The sequence below is a fragment of the Aptenodytes forsteri genome, unplaced genomic scaffold (genome assembly GCF_000699145.1).
Source record: "Aptenodytes forsteri isolate BGI_AS27 unplaced genomic scaffold, ASM69914v1 Scaffold33, whole genome shotgun sequence".
Classification (NCBI taxonomy): domain Eukaryota; kingdom Metazoa; phylum Chordata; class Aves; order Sphenisciformes; family Spheniscidae; genus Aptenodytes; species Aptenodytes forsteri.
The window spans coordinates 4,704,304-4,724,320 of NW_008795037.1; the positions used below are offsets into that span (position 1 = coordinate 4,704,304).

Here is a 20,017-nt window from a genome sequence, read left to right on the forward strand (position 1 = left end):
GAAGTTTAAATCTGAAATACAATTATATACTGGCTGTAGAATGACCACATTTCCCAGTGAATTTGTTTTAATGAGGAAATAAGACTCTCTTAATGCAAATATAAGGTATAATGGCAAATATTAAACAGAAATTCATATACTTAAAATATTATAATGTGAGAAATTCTCAGAAATACTTTAGACTGGTATATTTGAATTTAAGATGACTAGGTAATTGTTGTAAACATTCTTTGCATCGTGTTATGAACAGAAACGATGCCTGTAACTCTAATAGACAATTTGATATCACCGTGCTCATTCTCTCAGAATAGATTGTGGATAAGTGGAAACAATGTAAATGATGTAAAATAAGCATAGCTTTAACATGCAAGGCTTTTTAAATAAGCATAAAATGCATAGGCTTTTTTTTTTTAAAGGCAATGCTTTTTAAGTAAGCATAAAATGCGATGCTTACTTTGTCTTCATCATTTTGTTGTCCAATTCTGGGTGCACGCCAGCCAGTAACTGAGCTGTTAGGACCTTGCTTAACATTTTTCAGGTATGGCTGTCATTCTTTTTGTGAGCAATCCCTACTGTCTAATGCGATGAGCTGCTGAGAGCCATCAACTCCCATTTTCGTCACTGAGAACTGAATGTTCAGCATCTTCTAGCATTAAATCTCTGGAGAACAGAGGGTTCTAGCAGCTCCTAAGTAGTGAGATATTGCTGAAAATTAATGAAGAAAATGTCTTAAAGATACATTTGTCATAACTTTTATTTTTGTGGAAAAGTAGAGAGGATTCTGTTGTTTGTGCCAGGTTCCTGTACAGCGATGATCAGATGAGGATAACTGATGAAAAACACTTGTTTCTTCCCTCAAACCAGTTGTCATCTATGAAGGATTGGATGAAGGGGCATTACAGACAGAGCACTTTCTGAACTTCAAAGGAAGTGTTTTAAAATCGTTTTATCACAGAATTACTTTTCTGGAACTTTTGCAGTATGCTAAGCACACCTGTAATCTATATTTCCTTTAGCTTTTCATTGTGCTTTTTTCTTTGCCTATGGCATCCTTTGTAGGGTTGGATTCTGATTTGAAAGTGCATGGCCTGTTATTGCCAAATTAAGAGAGATAATTGCATGGTGAGAAGAAGGAAGTTGTAGGTGTCTGACGGGAAGGAAGCTTGTCCAGTGGATTAGGCATCATACTGACATCAGTGAAGTTAATTCAGTTCTTGACTAGTTCAAGCACTAATTTCCCATGCATTGAGAGCACATTGTCGTGACACCAGCAGGGAGGTGTGAGGTGTTCGGATGGAGCAGTGATGAGGGCATAGAAAGTAGTTAAATACGCACTAGAAGCAGATGAGCTTACAGGTAAATACCATATACTGAAGCAGTTGATATGTTTTTATTACAACGTGAAGTCTTCATTTTAAATTTAGTACATTTGAAGGTAGGTGTAGAGGTTTTAAAGAATTTCTTAACTGAAACCAAATGAAATACTATGGAGAAAAATGCAAGAAAGCTGTCTTGGAAGTAGAACAAGTTATTAAAAAGGCATAGAGAATTAAAGAATGTTGTTACTTCATTTCAACTTCGCAGAGAATTAGAGCAAATAGTATGTATGACTTTGGTTATTATAGCCTTAGTTAAAGAAAAGCACTTTCTATATCCATAATAATAATGAAATTAAGGGGAATTATTCCTATTATAGACACGCATATTTGAAGATTTGTATTGTAATTACTAATTCACAGAAATAAAATTTAAAAATTACCTAAATAAAGAGCTATCTAAATTCTCCACTGTTTTAGGATAATGCTGAATTAAGTGCACTTATTTTTTTACTATTAGAACTTTAAATTAATTGTATAGGGCTTTAAATAAAACAATTTTATAGTAATTTGTAAAACTGCATTTCCTTTCGGGTGACAGTTTTAAGCATTACAGAGAAAATGTTTATAAACTCCATAAGTAGTACAAGTGGGATTTTTAGCTCTCTCTGAATTTTGGTTCTCAGTGTCTGAACTCACAGCTCGGTTATCTTTAGAGGTGTATCCAGCTGAACATTTTAAAGTGGAGAGAGCTTTAAAGAACAGAGCACCAAACAATTAAACATAACTAACATCCTCTCATCAGTTTTTGGTATGGAACTGTGGTTTATTCTTTACAGCTCAGAAGACTGCAGCAATGTAAAGTTAGATGAGATGCCCCAGGTCATACTGAAATTTGGGGAGTTACACAGAAAATCCATAAAAGGGTGTGTGTGCTCTCTCACCATTATTCAGAATTTGCTTATTTCTCACAAATTAAAAAAAAGAAAAATCGTAAAATAAAACACACCGGTTTATTCATTGAGTGTGCCCATATTTGTAGAATTCTACTGAGAAAATGATGGTAAAAATACTGTATATTTACTATGACCAACATAGGAGGAAAATCACAGGACTTTTCATAGATTCATGACAAACAAACATAGTATCTTCAAAGGGCTTACGGCAGATACAGAAAGAACCTAGTCCTGTTCATTCACCAGTACGTGGGATGTAATAAAGAGAATCTGAAACCAAATATTTATGTGTGGAAGAAATGGTTACAACCTAGAGATTTTTTTTGCCCCCTTTTCCATATCACCTTATTTCATGAGGTTCCCCCAGTCTACAAGTTTAATATAACCTGTCGTTGATGCAGTGAAACGTTCTCCAGTGTTCGAATGTAGCTGGTTACTCAAACATAATAAAGATAAAGAAGGAAACTGCACTGGGTTCTCCCACATTTCATATTATATATGTAATTTGTTTATTGTAGTGAGCTGGTTATGTTTTAATAGGTCAAACTGCTTGGGAATATGATGGAGGATTCTGTACAGGGAAAACACACAGAGCTCATAGTTGGTACACATATTGAAAGCATGGTTTTAGTCTATTTGTATTCTAGAGTGCTTAAAAGCATCTGGCATGTGGTTACAGGTTATTTCCAAGAAAACTTACTTCCTGGTGATGTGTTCCTATCACCTGATTCATGGCAGTCAAAAGGAACAAGACAATTAGAAGTTACTATGCCAAAGTTACACTCTTCTTTAGCAGACATGAGTCTTGACATAAGCTTTGAATTTAGACTGTCTTTGTATTTAGAGAATTCGTGATTATCAACATAATTATAATGTTCATGGTAATTCCAATAGACAGTAGTGAACACTGTACAGTAATTGAAACTAAGTGCTCCAGATGAATCTCAGACACTTTAGCTTGTATAACCGTGCATCTAAAAAGCGTGAACACGAAGTTAGCAGTCTGCTGAATAACTTGACTTTCCATCAGTCCCTTGGCAAGGGCAGGAGGTTATTGGGACTAATCAAGTTGGTCTTGTGGGTAGCCAGTGAGGCCTTACTCTTTCCCAGGTGACCTTGGTCCTGTATTGCACTGTAAAGGACTGACTTTCTCCATTAGTGGTTTGTTTGTGAGAGCTGGGAAAGGTGACTTGTAGTACAGCTGCTTTTTCCTGATTCTTCCATAATGACATTTTGAACAAGCAGATGATGTCCTTTGATTCAGTGTGACCTTGTATGATTTGGTGATTCCAGGATGCTTTGAGAGAAACGAAGTAAAGGAAATGATAAACACGCTGTTTACTTACATTTTCATATCTTGAATATTTTTCACAAATTACATGACAAATTGTAATATTAATTAAATATGTGTGTGTGTATGTACCTTTTGGCCAATTCTCTTTTTAGTTAAACCTATGTATATTAAAAAGTTAGACTTATACCTGTCTATAACAAGTGCAAGAGAATGGAGAATATGGATGCTTCTAAAGGTTTTTATTCCCTGCATCAGGGTTTTTCTCTCTGTAGTGGTATTGGGTTCAAAGGCTAAGCTGATACTTTTGGGACTTTGACAATAGAAGTCTTCTGTCATCTTTCATTCTCCTGGAGTATCCATTCCAATTAGAATGTATAATTTTACAGCAAGATGTATTACAAGGAATTTTTAAAGTCTTACTCAAAGTAAGCTCGTTAAAGAATGACTGTGTGAAAGTTTGAGCATCATTGTATTTAGGATTTTTATGTCAGCTGTTTTGACTTCTATCACAAGTTACTAAATTTTATCCTTTTATCCCTGTGCTAACTGTGTAACTGCATGGTTTCCAGGCAGGAATCTTTTCTTGATTTGAAGATGTCAGAAATGAAGAATATTCTGTTCCTTTAATAGTTTGTCCTAGTGTGTGATTGACTTCATTGTAAAAAACAGGCATATTTGAATTTCTCTGGGTTCTTTTTCAAATTCCAGCTTCCTCTGCTAGACAAGAGAGCTCTTTCATACAAGATATTTTCCTTCAGTCTATCAGTTTTAAATCTGATAAGTGAAGCAAATTGAGTTAATCATTGTCGCGTATTTTCCACCTGTCTCCACTGTCTCTTTTCTCTGCTCTCTTCAATGTACTTCTAAAAAGCTGGAAACAAGGTTATTTCATGTTACTCTCATATTTGTCTACCTAGTGAAATACAGAAGGATTAGATACTATACTGGGAATTCATTTTGAGTTGTCCAGGATAATACCTACATTGTTTCCAGATGCAGTGGTTTTGAGCACAAACTCATCAATTTTCCAGTCATCCTTCTCCCTGTCATTGCATATAGTTCTATAACACATTTGGTCCTGATCGTTAAGTGACCTGGCAGGGCTAAGTCCTGTCCACATGTTTTTTAACCATATCAGCGTCTGTGCTATCTGCAAAAATTGTCAAGTAGCTGATCATTGTCATTTACTTTCAGAATACTGATGAAAACGTGACTAATACTGGCCACCATATTGGTCTCTGGGGGAATCCCTTATGAGGGTCACCATTCAGTAGTGATTCCCCATTGATGTTTATCATTCTGTTACTTGATAGCCGTTACTTGTGGCGTATGTTCTGTTGACATTCAGTGCTACTTGGGGAAAAAAAAGCATTCGCTAGCTAGCATAGATCAATTCATCCTATTCCTCCATAGTTTCTTCTAGTAACTGAACTTGTCATCTTGAAGGGTTTGTCCAACAAGACTTGTTTTCCAGAAAAAACATACTGATTGGCATGCTTTACTGCAGTCTGCACTTCATTAAGGCTTGGGAAAGGGAGATCAAATTGATAGCTGTTAACAGAAAGTAGCTAACCCAGACCTGTCACTGTTTGGGCAGGCAACAGTGTTCTACGTGCTCAGCAGTGGTGAAATGCTAGAAAAGCTGAAGTGAAAGTGGAAAGGACAAACTCTGTAGGAGAAGGTCTAAGAAAATGGGCTTTTCGCCTTGCTGAGGAATGTCGTTAACTTCCCTAGATGCTCTTACTGGAACTTCAATAAATATGAGAGTATGTGAAATTTCCCTGTAGAACTGCACATATCCGAGAAATACAAACTACAAATAAATAACTCCTCAGGAGTACTTAAGAAAGGAAAAAAGAAGAAAGGACACCTCCTGTTTGCACCAAAAAGGGGAGGATTATGTAGCTATTGCCAAAACTCTTAAAGTTTACATTAATTCCTTGGCATTAAGACAGGTCGGAGTAAGCATTTCAGCAAAGAAAAAGGTGAACGCGTACTTTGCATTGTAGGTAATATAATCACAATATTATTTAAAAAAGCAAACTAAGTAGGGCTACTAGGTCTGGTGCATGCTCAGGGAAGTAGTGTTTCTTGTAACACAGGAAGAGAAGAAATTTCATCAGCAGTTCATTGAAAGGAATGACTAACGTAGCTCAGCTGGCAAGCAATAAACTAGGAAAAATCAAGTCTGAAATACCACATTCATAGACAAAATAATTCATAGACAAAATAAAAAACATATGGGGCCAAGACCATCCACTTTCCATAAAGTTTCAATAATTGTTCTTTAGCAGACACAGAACGAAGGAAGACAAAACAGTAGGTCTCTTGTGAGAGTAATGACATGGATACTTTTCATTATGTACCTCTTGATTTCCCATGAATCTGCACAAAGTACAGAGGGATGGACAGCTTATGGCACCCAGCAAGAGAAGATTTCTGTTTCCTCGGGCTCAAAAAATTACACCATTATCCACAGAATTTGAACCTGACAGTGTGGCTACTATATAGGTTACTTGGCAGAAATCCCTGAAGAGTGCTGCTAGTACATTATTGTAGTCCTGCATGACTTCAGAGAACACGTGGAAGATTCATGCCCACTGCCTAATGAATTAGAGAGAACGGGTCAGTGCAGTACAGGGACTAGAGACTAAATGCGAGGATAGGGCCTGGGGTAGGGATAGGATGGCTACCTCAAGTTCTTAAGAAAAGCTGCAGTTAATCGTGTGTATGTATACGGCTGTGCATTGAGCAGTCATGTAGAGATCATCTCTAGGGACCCTACGCAGTGCAGCTTTTAAGCCTGTGCTGAACTTGAAATATTTTTGAAAGTTCCACTGAGCTAAATGAGATTTAAATATGTGACTATGCATTTTTCTCAAACTGGATAGAAGATTGAATCAGGTCCTTAATTAACTAATGTAAGAGGTCTTTGGAATTCTGATGTGATGCTTTAAGAGGAATTATATGACAGAATAACGTGAGAGTAGCATTGCAGGTCAATTAGCACAGCAGATGTCAGCTTCTCTGATTAACAAACTTCAGGTTTTGTAGCCATTTTATAATAAAGAATTAGTCAAGAGAAAGCACGTAAATGTTTGAGAATGAATTTGAATTGTGCCTTGCAAATACTAACAAAATAACCCATCTGAACTGCTCTTAAGGCATTGGCACCATATACTTTATTATCATTAGAGTGTTCCCTATGGCAATAACTTAATCCAAGAATTTCAAGAGTAGTTGCATTATCTATTGAAAAGCAATTTTTTACTTTCTATTGAGGCAAGATAGTTCTGCGAATAACTCTGAAGTTTACTCCGAAGGCCATTTCAGTCGTCTGTAGATCTTATGATATTATGTTACCTTCTTTCGTTTCAAATTCACAGCATAAGAAAGAAAAAGAATGACATAAATTGGATGTTAGAAGAGTTCTGAAGATAGACATCAGAAGAATTCAAGAGTAAGAAGAGAACTCAGCATTATTTGTTATTTTCCATCCTAAAGTGAAAAGAGAACAAAGCATCAAAAGCATCAGTAGTGAGAGATAGCTCAAAGCCAGGACTATATATCATAGCATATAAAACAAGCGAGTTGGCACCACCGAAAGGTCTAAACTCTTAGTCTGTGGTTTAAAGTCATTGATATTGCAGTCAGAAAGATTCTTTACACCATGGAAAATAATATGAAGAGCTATATGCATCTGTTGCAATAGACGTTTTAGGTTTTACCTGCTAGTAGTATTTTGGTACTCACCTGGGTGAATAAGTCTTCATGGTGCTGAGAGAATTCAAGTCCAGTGATAGAATGTTATAGGTGGGGATCTTGTGCTATTTTTAAGCACTCATGGAAGTAATGTCTGTGAAAGTAGGGCAGGATCAGATGCATGTAGTTTATCGTGTGTTTAAATTGATTGAACGCCATCATATTCCATAAAGGAAAGTGCATTCCTGTCTAATAACTTTAAATCATCATTCAGTCTGTACTGGAATTTTAGTTGGTATTAAAAATATTGCAGAATTACATTAATTGCAAAATTTTGAGGTATAGTGATGCTGAACTTTCACACAGAATTTCTTCCCTTAATGCAGTTGAAAATAAGTAAAGAAATGCATTTATTCGCGTTGTATTTGGGCAATGGTAATTATTTACAAATTAAAGTAGAAGAGGATATTTATCATTTCTATATAATGTTTTCAGTTATTTGAAATGCAAAGGGTAAATAGAAAAAAATCTGAGGTCTTGTTTGGTAATCAGAAAGTTTTACTCCACTTAGAAAAGTAGAGAAGAAGCATATTGGGCATATTGTTGCCATATGATTTTTATTTGTGCCTGGATGTACTGTAGCATTTCCTGGGACATCAAGTCTATTTCTCTGCCAGCACTGGAATTTTTTTGGTGATATATTTTTATAGTGATTTATCCATAAAATATCACTGAATAAAGCAGCAACCATAGAGAAATTCTGCAGTGTTTGAAATGTCGTTAGTTACATGAGGCTTTCTTTTTTTATTCCTAAACTTCTTTTTCCTCTTTTTAAGCCTCTCTGCCTTTCTTGTATCTGTTTTCTCATTTCCCTATGATTTGTTCCCTCCTGCTTCTGTCTGACCTCATGTTGACCTAAAGGAAACTGTGTTTTAGTCCATAGGATTGCATTGCTCTTATAGTATTAGTTCCAATATATGTTATAAACATTCTGGTTGCAGGCTACAGCTGAGGTGCACAACACAGGGAAGACAATGTACTCCTGCAGCACAATAAACCGTATTTTCTTTTATTCCCTAAGCCACATAGGAGTTCAAGGCCATATCTCTTGATAGAAAATGTGGTGTAAGCTCCTCCTATATATGTGTGCGCGTATTTATGTATCTGTGTATACAGAGAGAGATGTATATACATACACATACGTATTTATGTCACAAGTTATAGCGATAAGCAAGATCTTAATTTCAGTCTGCAAATAGAGTTAGTCTCGTGGTTGTTTGGCTTTCCCATATGGTGCTTGCTATCAGTCTATCATAGTTTCCTTTTGGCTAATGAAACATGCAAATTCACTGAAATGGACCAAAGCTAGTGAGAGCTGCATTTTAGGGAGAGTCTGAGAGCAGCTAGACAACATGGTTCCTGAGGCAGGATCTCCGTTTGGTGTCACTCTCCCTAATAAACGTACATCAACAGAGGACCGTTCCATGTAAAATCATATGCGGAGCCCTTCTTGCACAGTAGTTACTACAAATATCTAAGGTCTGCAGTTCCGTTCTGCTCCCGAGCGCTGCCCCTTCTGTGTCACCCTTGCTTTGGTCCTGATGGAAGTTGTGGGATTTTGAGGAGGGGTTGTATTAGCAGCTTGCAGGAGTGACGCAGGAAGCACTTCGGGCTGAAAGGATTACATAGCTTTGATGCTGAAAAGATACAGCCCGCTTCTGTCCAGTCTGATTTAAGGATCAGGTAATATGGTTAGTGTTAGTTGCATTCAGTCATGTTTCTTTTGATTTTACTTTCCACATATAACGAATAGGGATTTGTCATACAGCAGTTGATTTTTATTAACGTGAAAAGTTGTCCTATGGAAAAATGCGTACTCAACGGGAAAATGTTTTAGCTTTCTTGCGGAAGGGCAGAGCCTGCAAACCCTGAAGTTCTGTGGAAAATGGGATTGCTCAGTTTAAATGAGGGGGCATTAAATGGCCGGGCCATCCTCCTGCAGTGTCATCTAAATCCACCCTATGTTTACATTTTTCCTTGCCTATATGATATCCACATAAAAGGAGTACAAAAGATAAAGTGGAACAGTAAACGATGCTGGAAGCATCATTAACTTTTCAGGTGGCATTCTTGTGGAATATACGATGTTGTTCGAAAAATGTGCCATATGCATGGCTCAGCCCCAAATCTTCCAGCAGTCTAATACTGGCAAGGGAGGGCATCTGTAACCCCCTGGGAAGCAGCCTGTGGAGATTTCCTTTTCTCCTCTTTGTTGGTTTTTATTTCCATTTCCTTTTCCTCTCTTTTTCTCAGTCATTCAACGCCGTTCTGCACAGCGGAGGGGAGCATCTGGCCCCAAGTAAACACCCAATAAAATAAGTGGGGGAAGTTCACAGCTCCCTTGGTGCTATTGTGTCTGTCTGTCTGGTTGTGGACTCAACAAGATAACCATGCATCAATTTACATTGTCCAGGCTATCTTCACAACCAGAAGTGCTTGAAACCTTATTTTAATAGAAGCTTAGATTCTGGAGAATACTGTAAAATCTCTCCAAAGGCTCCAAATCAGCAATTCCATCTGTGTTTCTGCAAATGTAGAGGAACAATGCCCCAGCTGATTATGCAAACAGAATGAAAATAGTTATTTTAAAAGTGCATAAAATCAGTACTTTGGGGAAAACAAGTCAGCTGTGTTTATACTCAGCGTATAGCAGACATTTTGTTTGTCTGAAAAAATCATAGGAAAGCAAGGATGGCAAGTGAAACAAAACAGCCGATCATACAGTGCAACAGAGGGGACTGGAACATCAGATGCCTCGGCAAAGGCTTAGGGCATTTTAGGTTTCTTTTGAGAGAACATAAATTATATTGAGGTTGATACATTTCTACATTGTTTGAAGTCAAAGCCAAATATTCTCAGCACAGAGGGAATAACTCACATCCCATTGCTGATCATGAAAAGTATATAACTAAATCCATGTCTGTGGTGCTGAAAATTTCCTCCTAAATGCTGTCTTTTTTGGACTGATGGGATTTTTTGCAAGTATTGGTATGAAGGGGTGGGTATACAAATATGTATAAACGTGCTTCTCATAGAGTCAGGATACATTGCTTGTATACATATTATTCTAAAAACAGGAAGCAAAAGCATCTGAGAAACAGGGCTGAAGGGGAACAATTTGTAGACCTATAGGTTAAATTGGATTAAACTTCATCTTTCAGCAAATGCCGTGTTATTTATTCAGTGTTTCTCTGGGGGATTTTTCTACCCCCTACACTTTATAGACAGTAGTGATGTTTCTTAATTAAAAAATTAAACAAACATGGAATGGAGGCTGCCCCACAAAGCCGTTCTCTTGTGGGAATAGGAGGCGCGCTGATTTTCTCATGGACAGTTTCTAGGTCTGTTGGACAGAGGCCACAAAGGAGAGGAAGAGCTCTGTCTGGGGGAGTCAAGTTCACATCACGCGTCCGACGCCAGCACTCTTCTCGCTGGCATTACAGTTGCTGCAGTGCCGTCTACTAGGTATTCCCCTTTGGTAGGGTGGAGTTGGTGGACGCGGTGAGGAAGGTCATTGATAATCTCATCAGAAGTATCTTTTGGGTAGATTTCTGTTTTTTGATTCACCCACAGTAGCGATGAATATATCGGAGAAAGGAGCTTCTTGTGTCCTCTTTTCTTCCATTCTTTCCACACAGAGCTGGAATGTTTCTGAGGTTTTGGGGCTTTGTTTTACAATCCCCACTCTGTAGCTGAAGATACTGTGCAGCAAATCTTTATCCTTTCCCCTCGTTTGTCAGCTAAATAGTTTAGAAAGACTGAAGTATATTTTTACAGATTATAATTAATATTGTAGCCAAAAAAACATTGAAAATTTATTTTGTCTACAGTTAAGGCAATGCAAAACATTCTTTAAAAATAGTTTTGTGAGTTTTTCATGTATTTCTACAAATACATGTGAAACACAGTGCACCACTTGAAAACTCTTTGCAGTTGGGCTCCACCAGTGCTTTGGTTGCTGGTATTTCAACATTTGGAGGGTATTAACAATTTAAGTTGGCTGACTTTGGAGGCATAAAGCTCTTGGTCAGTGACTGCAAACTTTGGTTCTGTAGTAAGGGCCAAATGCATCAGTGGCACAAGTCATTATCAACTTTCGAAAGACGCAGACAGGAAAGATCTTCTAACGTGCCATCGTGTGTATTTCTACTTGCATATTTGTGCAGCTGATACATTTTTTTTTTTTCTTGGATTAAAATTTAACTGATATTGCCTCCATCCCTTCCTAAATCTGGCATTCTCTTTTCAAGTTTCTTATCTGGAAACAAACTCATTTTGTCCCTTCTATAAATGCGGTCCTGGTCTCAGCCATTACTTATGGCTGGGCACACTCTAGTTACAGCACATGAAAGAACATCAGCAGTGACTTAATGTAAATGGGACAGACTCCTTGGGAATACACTGGGGATTAGCTGTTCAAAAGAACGAAGCACTGCTCTCTTTCCATCTGGCCACTTCATTTCACTGCCTATTTGGGACCAGTACTTCTGAAATCTGGTTTGCAAAGTCAAATATTGATGTAATTTGTTTTGTTCTTAAAAGGCAGAGTAAACCTGGGAAGGTTTTAGTTGTGCAGAGTCACAGTAGGGACAAGCATGGAACAACTGAAAGAAATACTCGCTGCCAAGGTTGACAACTTTCTGACTGGTTAATTAAAAAAGCTAAGCAAATCTGTGGTTTAAGGTTTAGAGTGAACTCAATAACTTTCAAAATTCCAGTTTTGGCCTGAAAAAATAGAATTTTGTTGTTGATGAAGACAAAGCCTTTACAGGCATGTGAAGAAAACATCTTTCGTATTGTTATATTTCAATATATTTATATTTTCTCCACCCTTTGTTTTTTCAGTAAACAGTTTTTAGGATACAATTTATGAAAGTTAATCATAATACCAAGTGAAGGATTTGTAAATTATTGGCTTGATGATGTTTTACAGAGTTGAAACAGAGATCAGAAAACATTCCACCCTAACCCTGTGTCATGATGGGGCATTAACTAACCTCCATTTTCCAAACACCCTTCAATTTTGGTGAAGTTCCAGGTGAAATACTGATTTTGTATACATTATTTCCTCTAAAATAAGCCAAACCAGAAGTCAAGATTTCAACATTCTTTAACTATAAGCAAGTTTAGCTCCAGCTCCCTATGTAAATCTCATGTCTTGGATTAGGTCTCCAGAAAAAGTACTCCTGGGACAGCTAGGAGTGGTTTCCCTCTGATATAGCTGATCCAGGCTGGAGCTCTGTCCATGCAGGATGAGGGTACCAGTGACATAATGGCTGTTGCACGTTTTGCTCCCGGTGGAAGAGTTGCCATTTCTTCAGCTGTGTTTGTTTTCATTGTTCTTTGAGAACAACGTGTCCATTCTCCCAAATGGCAAGGACAGCTACCTTATACCCCTGTGAAACCATGCACCTTTTGTTTTATACGTTTCTACGGTTGTCTCAGCTTTGTGCTGAGCTCTGGAATTCGACTCTGGGTACGCTAAAGCTCTAGCGGGCTTGCCTGAGATACGACATATATAATCACCCTCGCCATTTGACCCCCGTGTTGTTCCATGTGGACAGGTAGGAGCAATGCAGGCTTCGGGTGCCCCCTCCAGTGACTGATGCCAGAGGTCAGCAGCTCCTATCTGGTCAGCTGGGAAAATGTCCCGTTCGTCACCACTGGCATGTAATGGACATGCTGACAAATAGATCTAGATGTAAAATTGTTCTCAGCAGTCTACCTTAATCAGTGGTTGGAAATTTTCACTTGTTACCAGCTACTGTGACCAAACAGGTGCCTGGAGTAGAAGAAAACTTAAAATAGGCATATTGTAATTTCTGAAATTGCTAATGCTGGAATGGCACCCAACTGGAAAGCAGCTGCTTTCGATTCCTCACCCCCATTCCATTTTATCATGAATTACATTTATCCCGTCCACGTTTAAATTTTTCATGAAGATAAACAAAAGTTCAGTTCTTCAAATAATAGGGGTGACTTTTTCAGTCCTTTTTAGGGACTTTATCCCAATATCCTATGCATGTCCAAAGGTGAAGGAGAATATGTATTTACAGCATCAATTTGAGTTTTTACTTTAGAGTTTTTCTGTGCTTTACTGAGCAGTTCAGTTTGATAAAACAGGTATTTTTTCTTTCTGTGGCAACTTTGAAGTTACAGAACATCACATCTTGTTACTCCACATTGTATTAGCTGGCTTACAATGCCAATAATTTAACCACAGTTGTAAATGGATAAAAAATTTAAATTGAGTATCCCTTGCTAAATTTCACTTTGAGAAACTGTATTCAGCCTATCTCATTCCTTCCATAGTTTCTTTTGGATGGTTTTATTATTATACTTACTAGCTCATGTCTATTGTGAAAGGTTTCTGGAAAAGCATTTGGATTGAAATCTTGGCCTTGTTGAAATCACTGGAAGTTTCAACTTTGACTTAAGCGGTATCAGGTTTTAATTGTGATGCATTTGGCAGCAGAAGTAAATTTATCATACCTGTCAATGAGATACACTATTTAGAAAAAAGAAAAATCAAGGTTAACTTGTTTGAGTAATTGTTCTCACGTATGTAATCTCATATTTTCTCTGTGCTTTGCATAACAATTCAGATAGCTGAGAACACGCTCTATTCTCTTGTATATGCTCTGGCAACTAAGAATGTCAGCTTGAAATGACATGGGATAATCCTAACACTGAGATTAGAGTAGCAACATGTAGTTTGCATAATAATTTCCAGGCAGAGGAAAGGTTTGAAGGACAAGGATGAAAAAATCCAAACCTGCAAGCAAAGCTCTATGTACCAGGTACCTGTACTGTTAGGATTTGTGTTCACACAGCAGAGTTCTGTGTTGGAACAGTAGTAACCTGTATTTGATCAGACACGAATTTGCAAAGTCATTGTGAATCTTAAGAATGGAAGATGCTGTCTAAATAAGATACTGCTGTTACTCTTACTCAGAACAGCATCCATGTTAGTAGTGTTGTATTATTTTAACCCATGTCAGTATGGGTTTAATGAATGCATTTGTCCTAGTAGGGTGATCCGAACGCTGTTTTCACCTGCACCATTGTTTTAAAAGATATTCTGAAGTTCTGAATAACAGCTCAGTAACACCTTTATTCTCGCGTGAATGGAGGAAGGAAATAACTCCCATATAAAACATAATAATTTCAGGAATGCTGGAGTAAGCACGTAGGGTGAGTGTGTACTTTTGTACATGCAGAGCAAATATCCCATCCTCCCTTTCTGACCATATCAGTACCTGGGGAAGATGGCCAGACCCATGTTCCTTGACTTACCTTATGAATTTCCATGTGATCTCCATTGGTCTTTGAACTGCCAGGCATAGGCAGCTAAATTAGTACCATCTAGGAAACTGGACTATTCATATCAACTCCTCACTCTTAACACGCCTGTGCAGTCTGAGCCACAAATTGACCCCTATTGATCTGATTTGACTACACTTCTGTGGAGTAGACAAACAGTGCAATGGAATCCAGGGCCCCTGATTCACAGGACCTTATTTAGGTTCCTAGGTAATAATTCTTATTTGCATTAATCACATTAATCAGCAGAACCCGAGGCCGCCTCCTGGCTTATATGCATGCCTGTTCCTGACAATGGAACAAAAAAGTATCTGCTCTGAAAAGAGGGTGTTTTAAGTATATTGATACTTGATACTTAATAGTTGCAAAACTTAACTGTTAGAAAGACGACTGTTTTTCAGATCAATGGCTCACGCATTACTGTAAAATATATCGATTAAAAACAAAGCATAATGTTAGTCATTTAGTCAGTAGAGTGATGCAATACTGAAATAAATTTATCCTTTGACTTTTGCATTAACCTTTTATTGACTGCTTGCATACTCATAATTAACACACACTTTAGCTAGCTTGGTTAATTTTAGCATCGTGATCAGTGTCCTCTAATGTAGCTGACACCCTGGTCATCAAAATGTCAGTGCAGCCCCGGGGACCATAACCAGGCAACTGTCTGTCTCAGTGAACGTACACCTGCCCATGGTGAAATTAGCCACCTTCCAAGGGAAAGTGTCATACAAATAGTCATACAGTCATACAAATGTTTGTCATGACTCAGTTGAACTTATATTTATATTCAGCTGTTGGTAAATATTAATGAGCAATGTCCATTTGGCAAAAGCAGACAAAAAGGGGGGTCAAAAATCTGCGGAGCTTACAGGGGAGAGGTAGTGAGAATGTGCACTGCAACAGTAACTAATTGTTCCTTAAAAATGGGCTTTTCTAATTGAAACTGGCACGGGTCTTGATTGTTTTAGCAAGAAAGTAGGGACCATGGAGTTTTGTGCATTCTGCACGTCTTTAGACAAATCATCCTTTCTTTAATACGTTGGTGAACATGTATTATCAGGTGCTGGAGCTAAATTGCTCTGAAATACATCATGGCAGTTTTTCTGTTCTCCTGCTGCAAATAAGGTATGAAAGATGCCTCTTGATTTGGCATCTGTTCTGTATCTCAGAGCATGTGTTATTTCCACTCTTAACACATTTTGTGCATAATATACACAGATTAGATCTACTCTCTTTTGGAGATTTGACTTTATTAACTCAAATAACAATTTTTAATTGATATATAGTATTTTAATTAACTTATAATATTATAAATCTTGGTACTTTCCCACTACCACCATACTGCGATGTTTGCAGCGTTTCCCACATGGAGCCTCATAAATTCTTTTGTATCTGGGAAAAGATAGAATTTCTGTTTATCCTGAGTAATCATTACTAACTTATGTTAGCTATCTTTTCCCAGATACAAAGGAATTTGAAATAATTCTGTGCAATTATTTAAGTGCCTTTGATTGTTCTGCTTCAGTTAAAAATGTTGCTATCCTTTTGCAGGATCTTCAGGTCTGTTACTCTCCTACAAATTAAAGACCATTGTAGGAGCAATTTCTCCCGCAGAAATTTATTAAAATCAATAGTAATATACTCATCTGGAAAGGACTGTTCCTGCACCCTAACTCTGAGTCAGAAAGCACGTATTTGGATGACTGCGTTCAAGCTTGTGGATGCCATTCGGGTGAATTGCTTAATGAGCTGCCAGGTGCAGCGATGACTGCTTAGAACCCAGCCCCATATCTTTAAATATGAGCAACTTGAGTTGACTTTGATGTAAGCGGATCCGGCACAGGGATTGTAATTTTGGTCAAAACAGGTGACTCACAAAAGGTAAAAATGTAGCGTTCACTGCTGTTCTTGCTAGTGATATAAGGCAAAGCAATAGAAATCCTGGACAGAAAGACAAAGGAGCTATGGGATTGCAGAACTTGGAATATTATGGCACTGCTTTCCCCTTTTTTATGCTTTTGCATTTCTGTATCAGACTTGCACAGGAAGCCCGAGGACCTGACACACTTCCACTCCTCTAATCCCTCACGTGCAATACGATACGGCTAAAATTTCCCAAGTGCATGATTGCCTGGAAGTTAAGGCACATGCTTAGTTGTGGGGTGACCTTTCAGAGATGGCTCTGCTGGTAAGAAAAAGAGAGAAGGGAAAGTTGCAACTAGAACAGCTGCTTATGGGCTGTCCAGTCACAGCATCGCTGTGACTGCTGCCACATTTACAGCAACACAAACGTCCAAACCCCAAATGTGAGGGAAAAGCTGGTCAATCCATTTGTGTGAGAGAGCAAGGGAAAAAAGAGACATGAAAGGTAAAAAAAAAGGGCTCTGAAATGGTGAAGAAGCTAAAAGTTGGTATGTTTTTCCTCTCAGTGAAAACTGTGTTGTTAATAGGAGATGTGTGAGAGAGAGAGAATGTTTATTATTATAAGCTGAGTTTTGCAGACCACATAACATGCCTGTAGTATTTACCGGCTGAGCTTCTTGATTTGTCATCTGCAACAATCTCTACATGGTTAATTTATCCACTTTTAGATGGAAATGCTTAGCCTGGAATATCTTATACTACCCAGCAAATTGAGCGTATTATTTTGTGCCAAGACAGAAAATAAAGCAAGATTTTAAAAGCCTTATAGAGTTATGCTGTAATTAGTTTCAGCTTCCCCTGCATATTAATTTCCTCCTGTTCCTTTGTATAATTTGGAAAATGTCTTCAGAACATGATGGCACAATCAGTTAAGTACCTCTCAGAACTCATACACTAAACTGCATTTGCTCTAACAACTATTATAAAGCAGCCGGCAAAACAAATCCTCTGTTATTCTGTACAGTGCAGCTTATCAATGCAAACAGTTTAATATTTATGCTAAGAGGATTGTCACAAGTAGCTTCTGTTCCTTTAATTCTTGTTTTAAATAAATAATGAGAACATTTAAACACATTACTCTTCCCAGGGCCCTGAGGTCGGCTAATCTTATTATTTATGAAGTGATGTGCTACATAATAGTACTTAGTGCATGTTAACAGATGCTATTATCAGGGGCTGATGTGGAGAGCTGAAGATATATTGGAATGTTATGTGTTAATACTGTCCTTGTAGTGTAATGTACGATGGATTGAGTGCCCAGGATGCTGGTGCGGCAATTAACCACACACCAACATGGGTGTAAAGCTGAAGTATGTTTTCTCATGGGGATTACACTGCCATTAATAATTCCAAAGAGAAGACGACATCTTTCATTTGGAAACAGTCTCTTCCAGAAGGCTGACGGTGTAGACAAGGAAGTTGCATGTGTCAATATTTTTAGAGTTCATTTTACAGAGATGAAAGACGCATATACTTTTGAAACAACTTTAAAATTGTTACAATTATGTGCTTTATAGAACATGAATTTTTAAAAATGTCTTGCAAGAGATAAAAGTGTATTTCTACAATTTGCTTGTTGTCTCTTCGAAGAACTACGTAGACCTGCAGTATATACCAAAATTATAGTAATGCTTAGCATTTTTCTTTGTCTTGCCCCATTGCAAACATTAACTAAGTAATCAGCAACATGCAAATGGTTTGAGGGGAGCGGAAAAGAGAGAGGAAGAAATCCCCCTTAAACTGTGACAATTTTTTTGATGCAGCATGCTGTATTACAGCCTAATCTTAAGAGATGTGATGGTTGCCACTTACAAAACTTTCCTCTGCAGGCTGCAGTTCAGTTGAATATTATAATTAGACTTCACTAGTATTGATGAATAATCCATTTAATAAAAAACACTGTAATTTAAACATTTTCTCTGGGGATTAACATACACTAACCTCTTAATTTAATTTTATTGAAGTTTTGCCCACCTATTCATCATTGGAAGTTGTTATTAACCTCCATTTCCATTTATCTTTATAGAATTTTCTCTTTTTATATTGCCTTTTTCAGAGCTAAGCAGGTTGATACACTTGTAAATCTCCAGAATCTACAAAGCTAGTCCGGCTTCTTTAATATTGTTTAATCTATCCCCCCTGACCTTAATGCAGTAAATTCAGTTTAATCTTTCTCAATAATCTAGTAATACATTGGAAACTGGCAAACATTTAAATCTGATAATGGTTTAATCACATACTTTAAATAACAGCTGAGATAATGAAAAAATAATTCACCATATAAAGGTACGCTAACTGAGTTTTCTCTGTGATTGGCTTTTTGAGAAATCCCTATAGAAAATACAAAGCCTACAACAGAAATGAACTTCACTGGAAATGAACAATCCATTTGGTCAGAAGATGTGGTATTTCTTTTTTATCATCATCTTTCTCTTTAAATTAATGCACAAATGTGTCCTCGCTGAGTATTCAGTTTCTTGATAGAGTTTTACTTAAGTAGTTCATCTGCTTACCTTTCTTTTCAGATGCCAGTCAGAAGCGGCAGAGAGCTTGCCAGAAGACCAGAAACCAGAATGCCATCCCTTCTGGACAGATGATGAATGTAATATGCCTCTGCCATATGATCTTGAAGAAGTAATTGCTAATCTACAAAATCTTGTTCAGTGGGTAGAATAACAAGTGACCTTCCAGCCTAGAATTATTGATGCTCGTCATTTGGAGAGAAGCCTTTTAGTTTAACATAAATCTTTTCAGCTTTATGATTCCTTGATCATGTGTTATTTTATGCGTCAATGCAGATTTTACCGGTCTTCACACAATACCTTAGTTACTGTCTCATAAAAAAAAAAAAAGACCAGGCCCCAGATCTGTGGAAACAGGTGGCTTTTAAGACCTGAAGTCCAGAACACCAGCCTCAGTTCTTTCCTCCTCCACTCTAATTCCCATTGACCCTACAGCCTGTGAACATCTTTGTTTCCACAAGTTCCCTTGGCATCTAAATTTCAGCTTCCCTGAGTGCCTAGAACTGCCTCTGGCTTGGCAGGTTTGAGCAACACAAGGCGTAGCTCACACCTGTGACAAAGCAGAATCCATGATCTGGGCATCCTAATGAGAGGCCAGCGTGGGGTGAGCCTGCTGGATATCTTCAGAATAGAGCTGTGACTTCTTCATCCACTAACATAGACAGAGGTGCAGGAGATGGTGGAGAAAGTTCTTTATGCAATGGCTCCTCGTTAGAGCATTTTTTCAGATGAGGAACTCTGGAGGAGCATCCTGACATAGATCCCAAGACCTTCTTGCTGTTTTTCATCATGGCAATTAAGTAGTACTGGGAGAGATTTCCGATGTTGTCGTGGTTTAACCCCAGCCGGCAACTAAGCCCCACACAGCCGCTTGCTCACTCCCCCCGGGTGGGGTGAGGGAGAGAATCGGAAGGG

The 20,017-nt window shown here is 37.9% G+C and overlaps 1 protein-coding gene across 2 annotated transcripts in view; it reads left to right on the forward strand.

Annotated features, from left to right (window-relative positions):
* Positions 1 to 19,337, forward strand: part of FTO (FTO, alpha-ketoglutarate dependent dioxygenase) — a 258,501-nt gene extending 239,164 nt beyond the window's left edge. The window contains exons 1-2 of one of the 2 annotated variants that reach the window (XR_657435.2): positions 16,836 to 17,025; positions 19,106 to 19,191. Coding sequence is in view for 1 of the 2 variants with exons in the window: in XM_019471379.1 (XP_019326924.1) it covers positions 19,106 to 19,256 (151 nt within the window). In the remaining variant the exon portion in view is untranslated. Of the gene's footprint in view, positions 1 to 16,835; positions 17,026 to 19,105 lie in introns of those variants that run through there. The other variant, XM_019471379.1, reaches the window with a different exon arrangement.
* Positions 19,338 to 20,017: the final 680 nt, after the last annotated feature.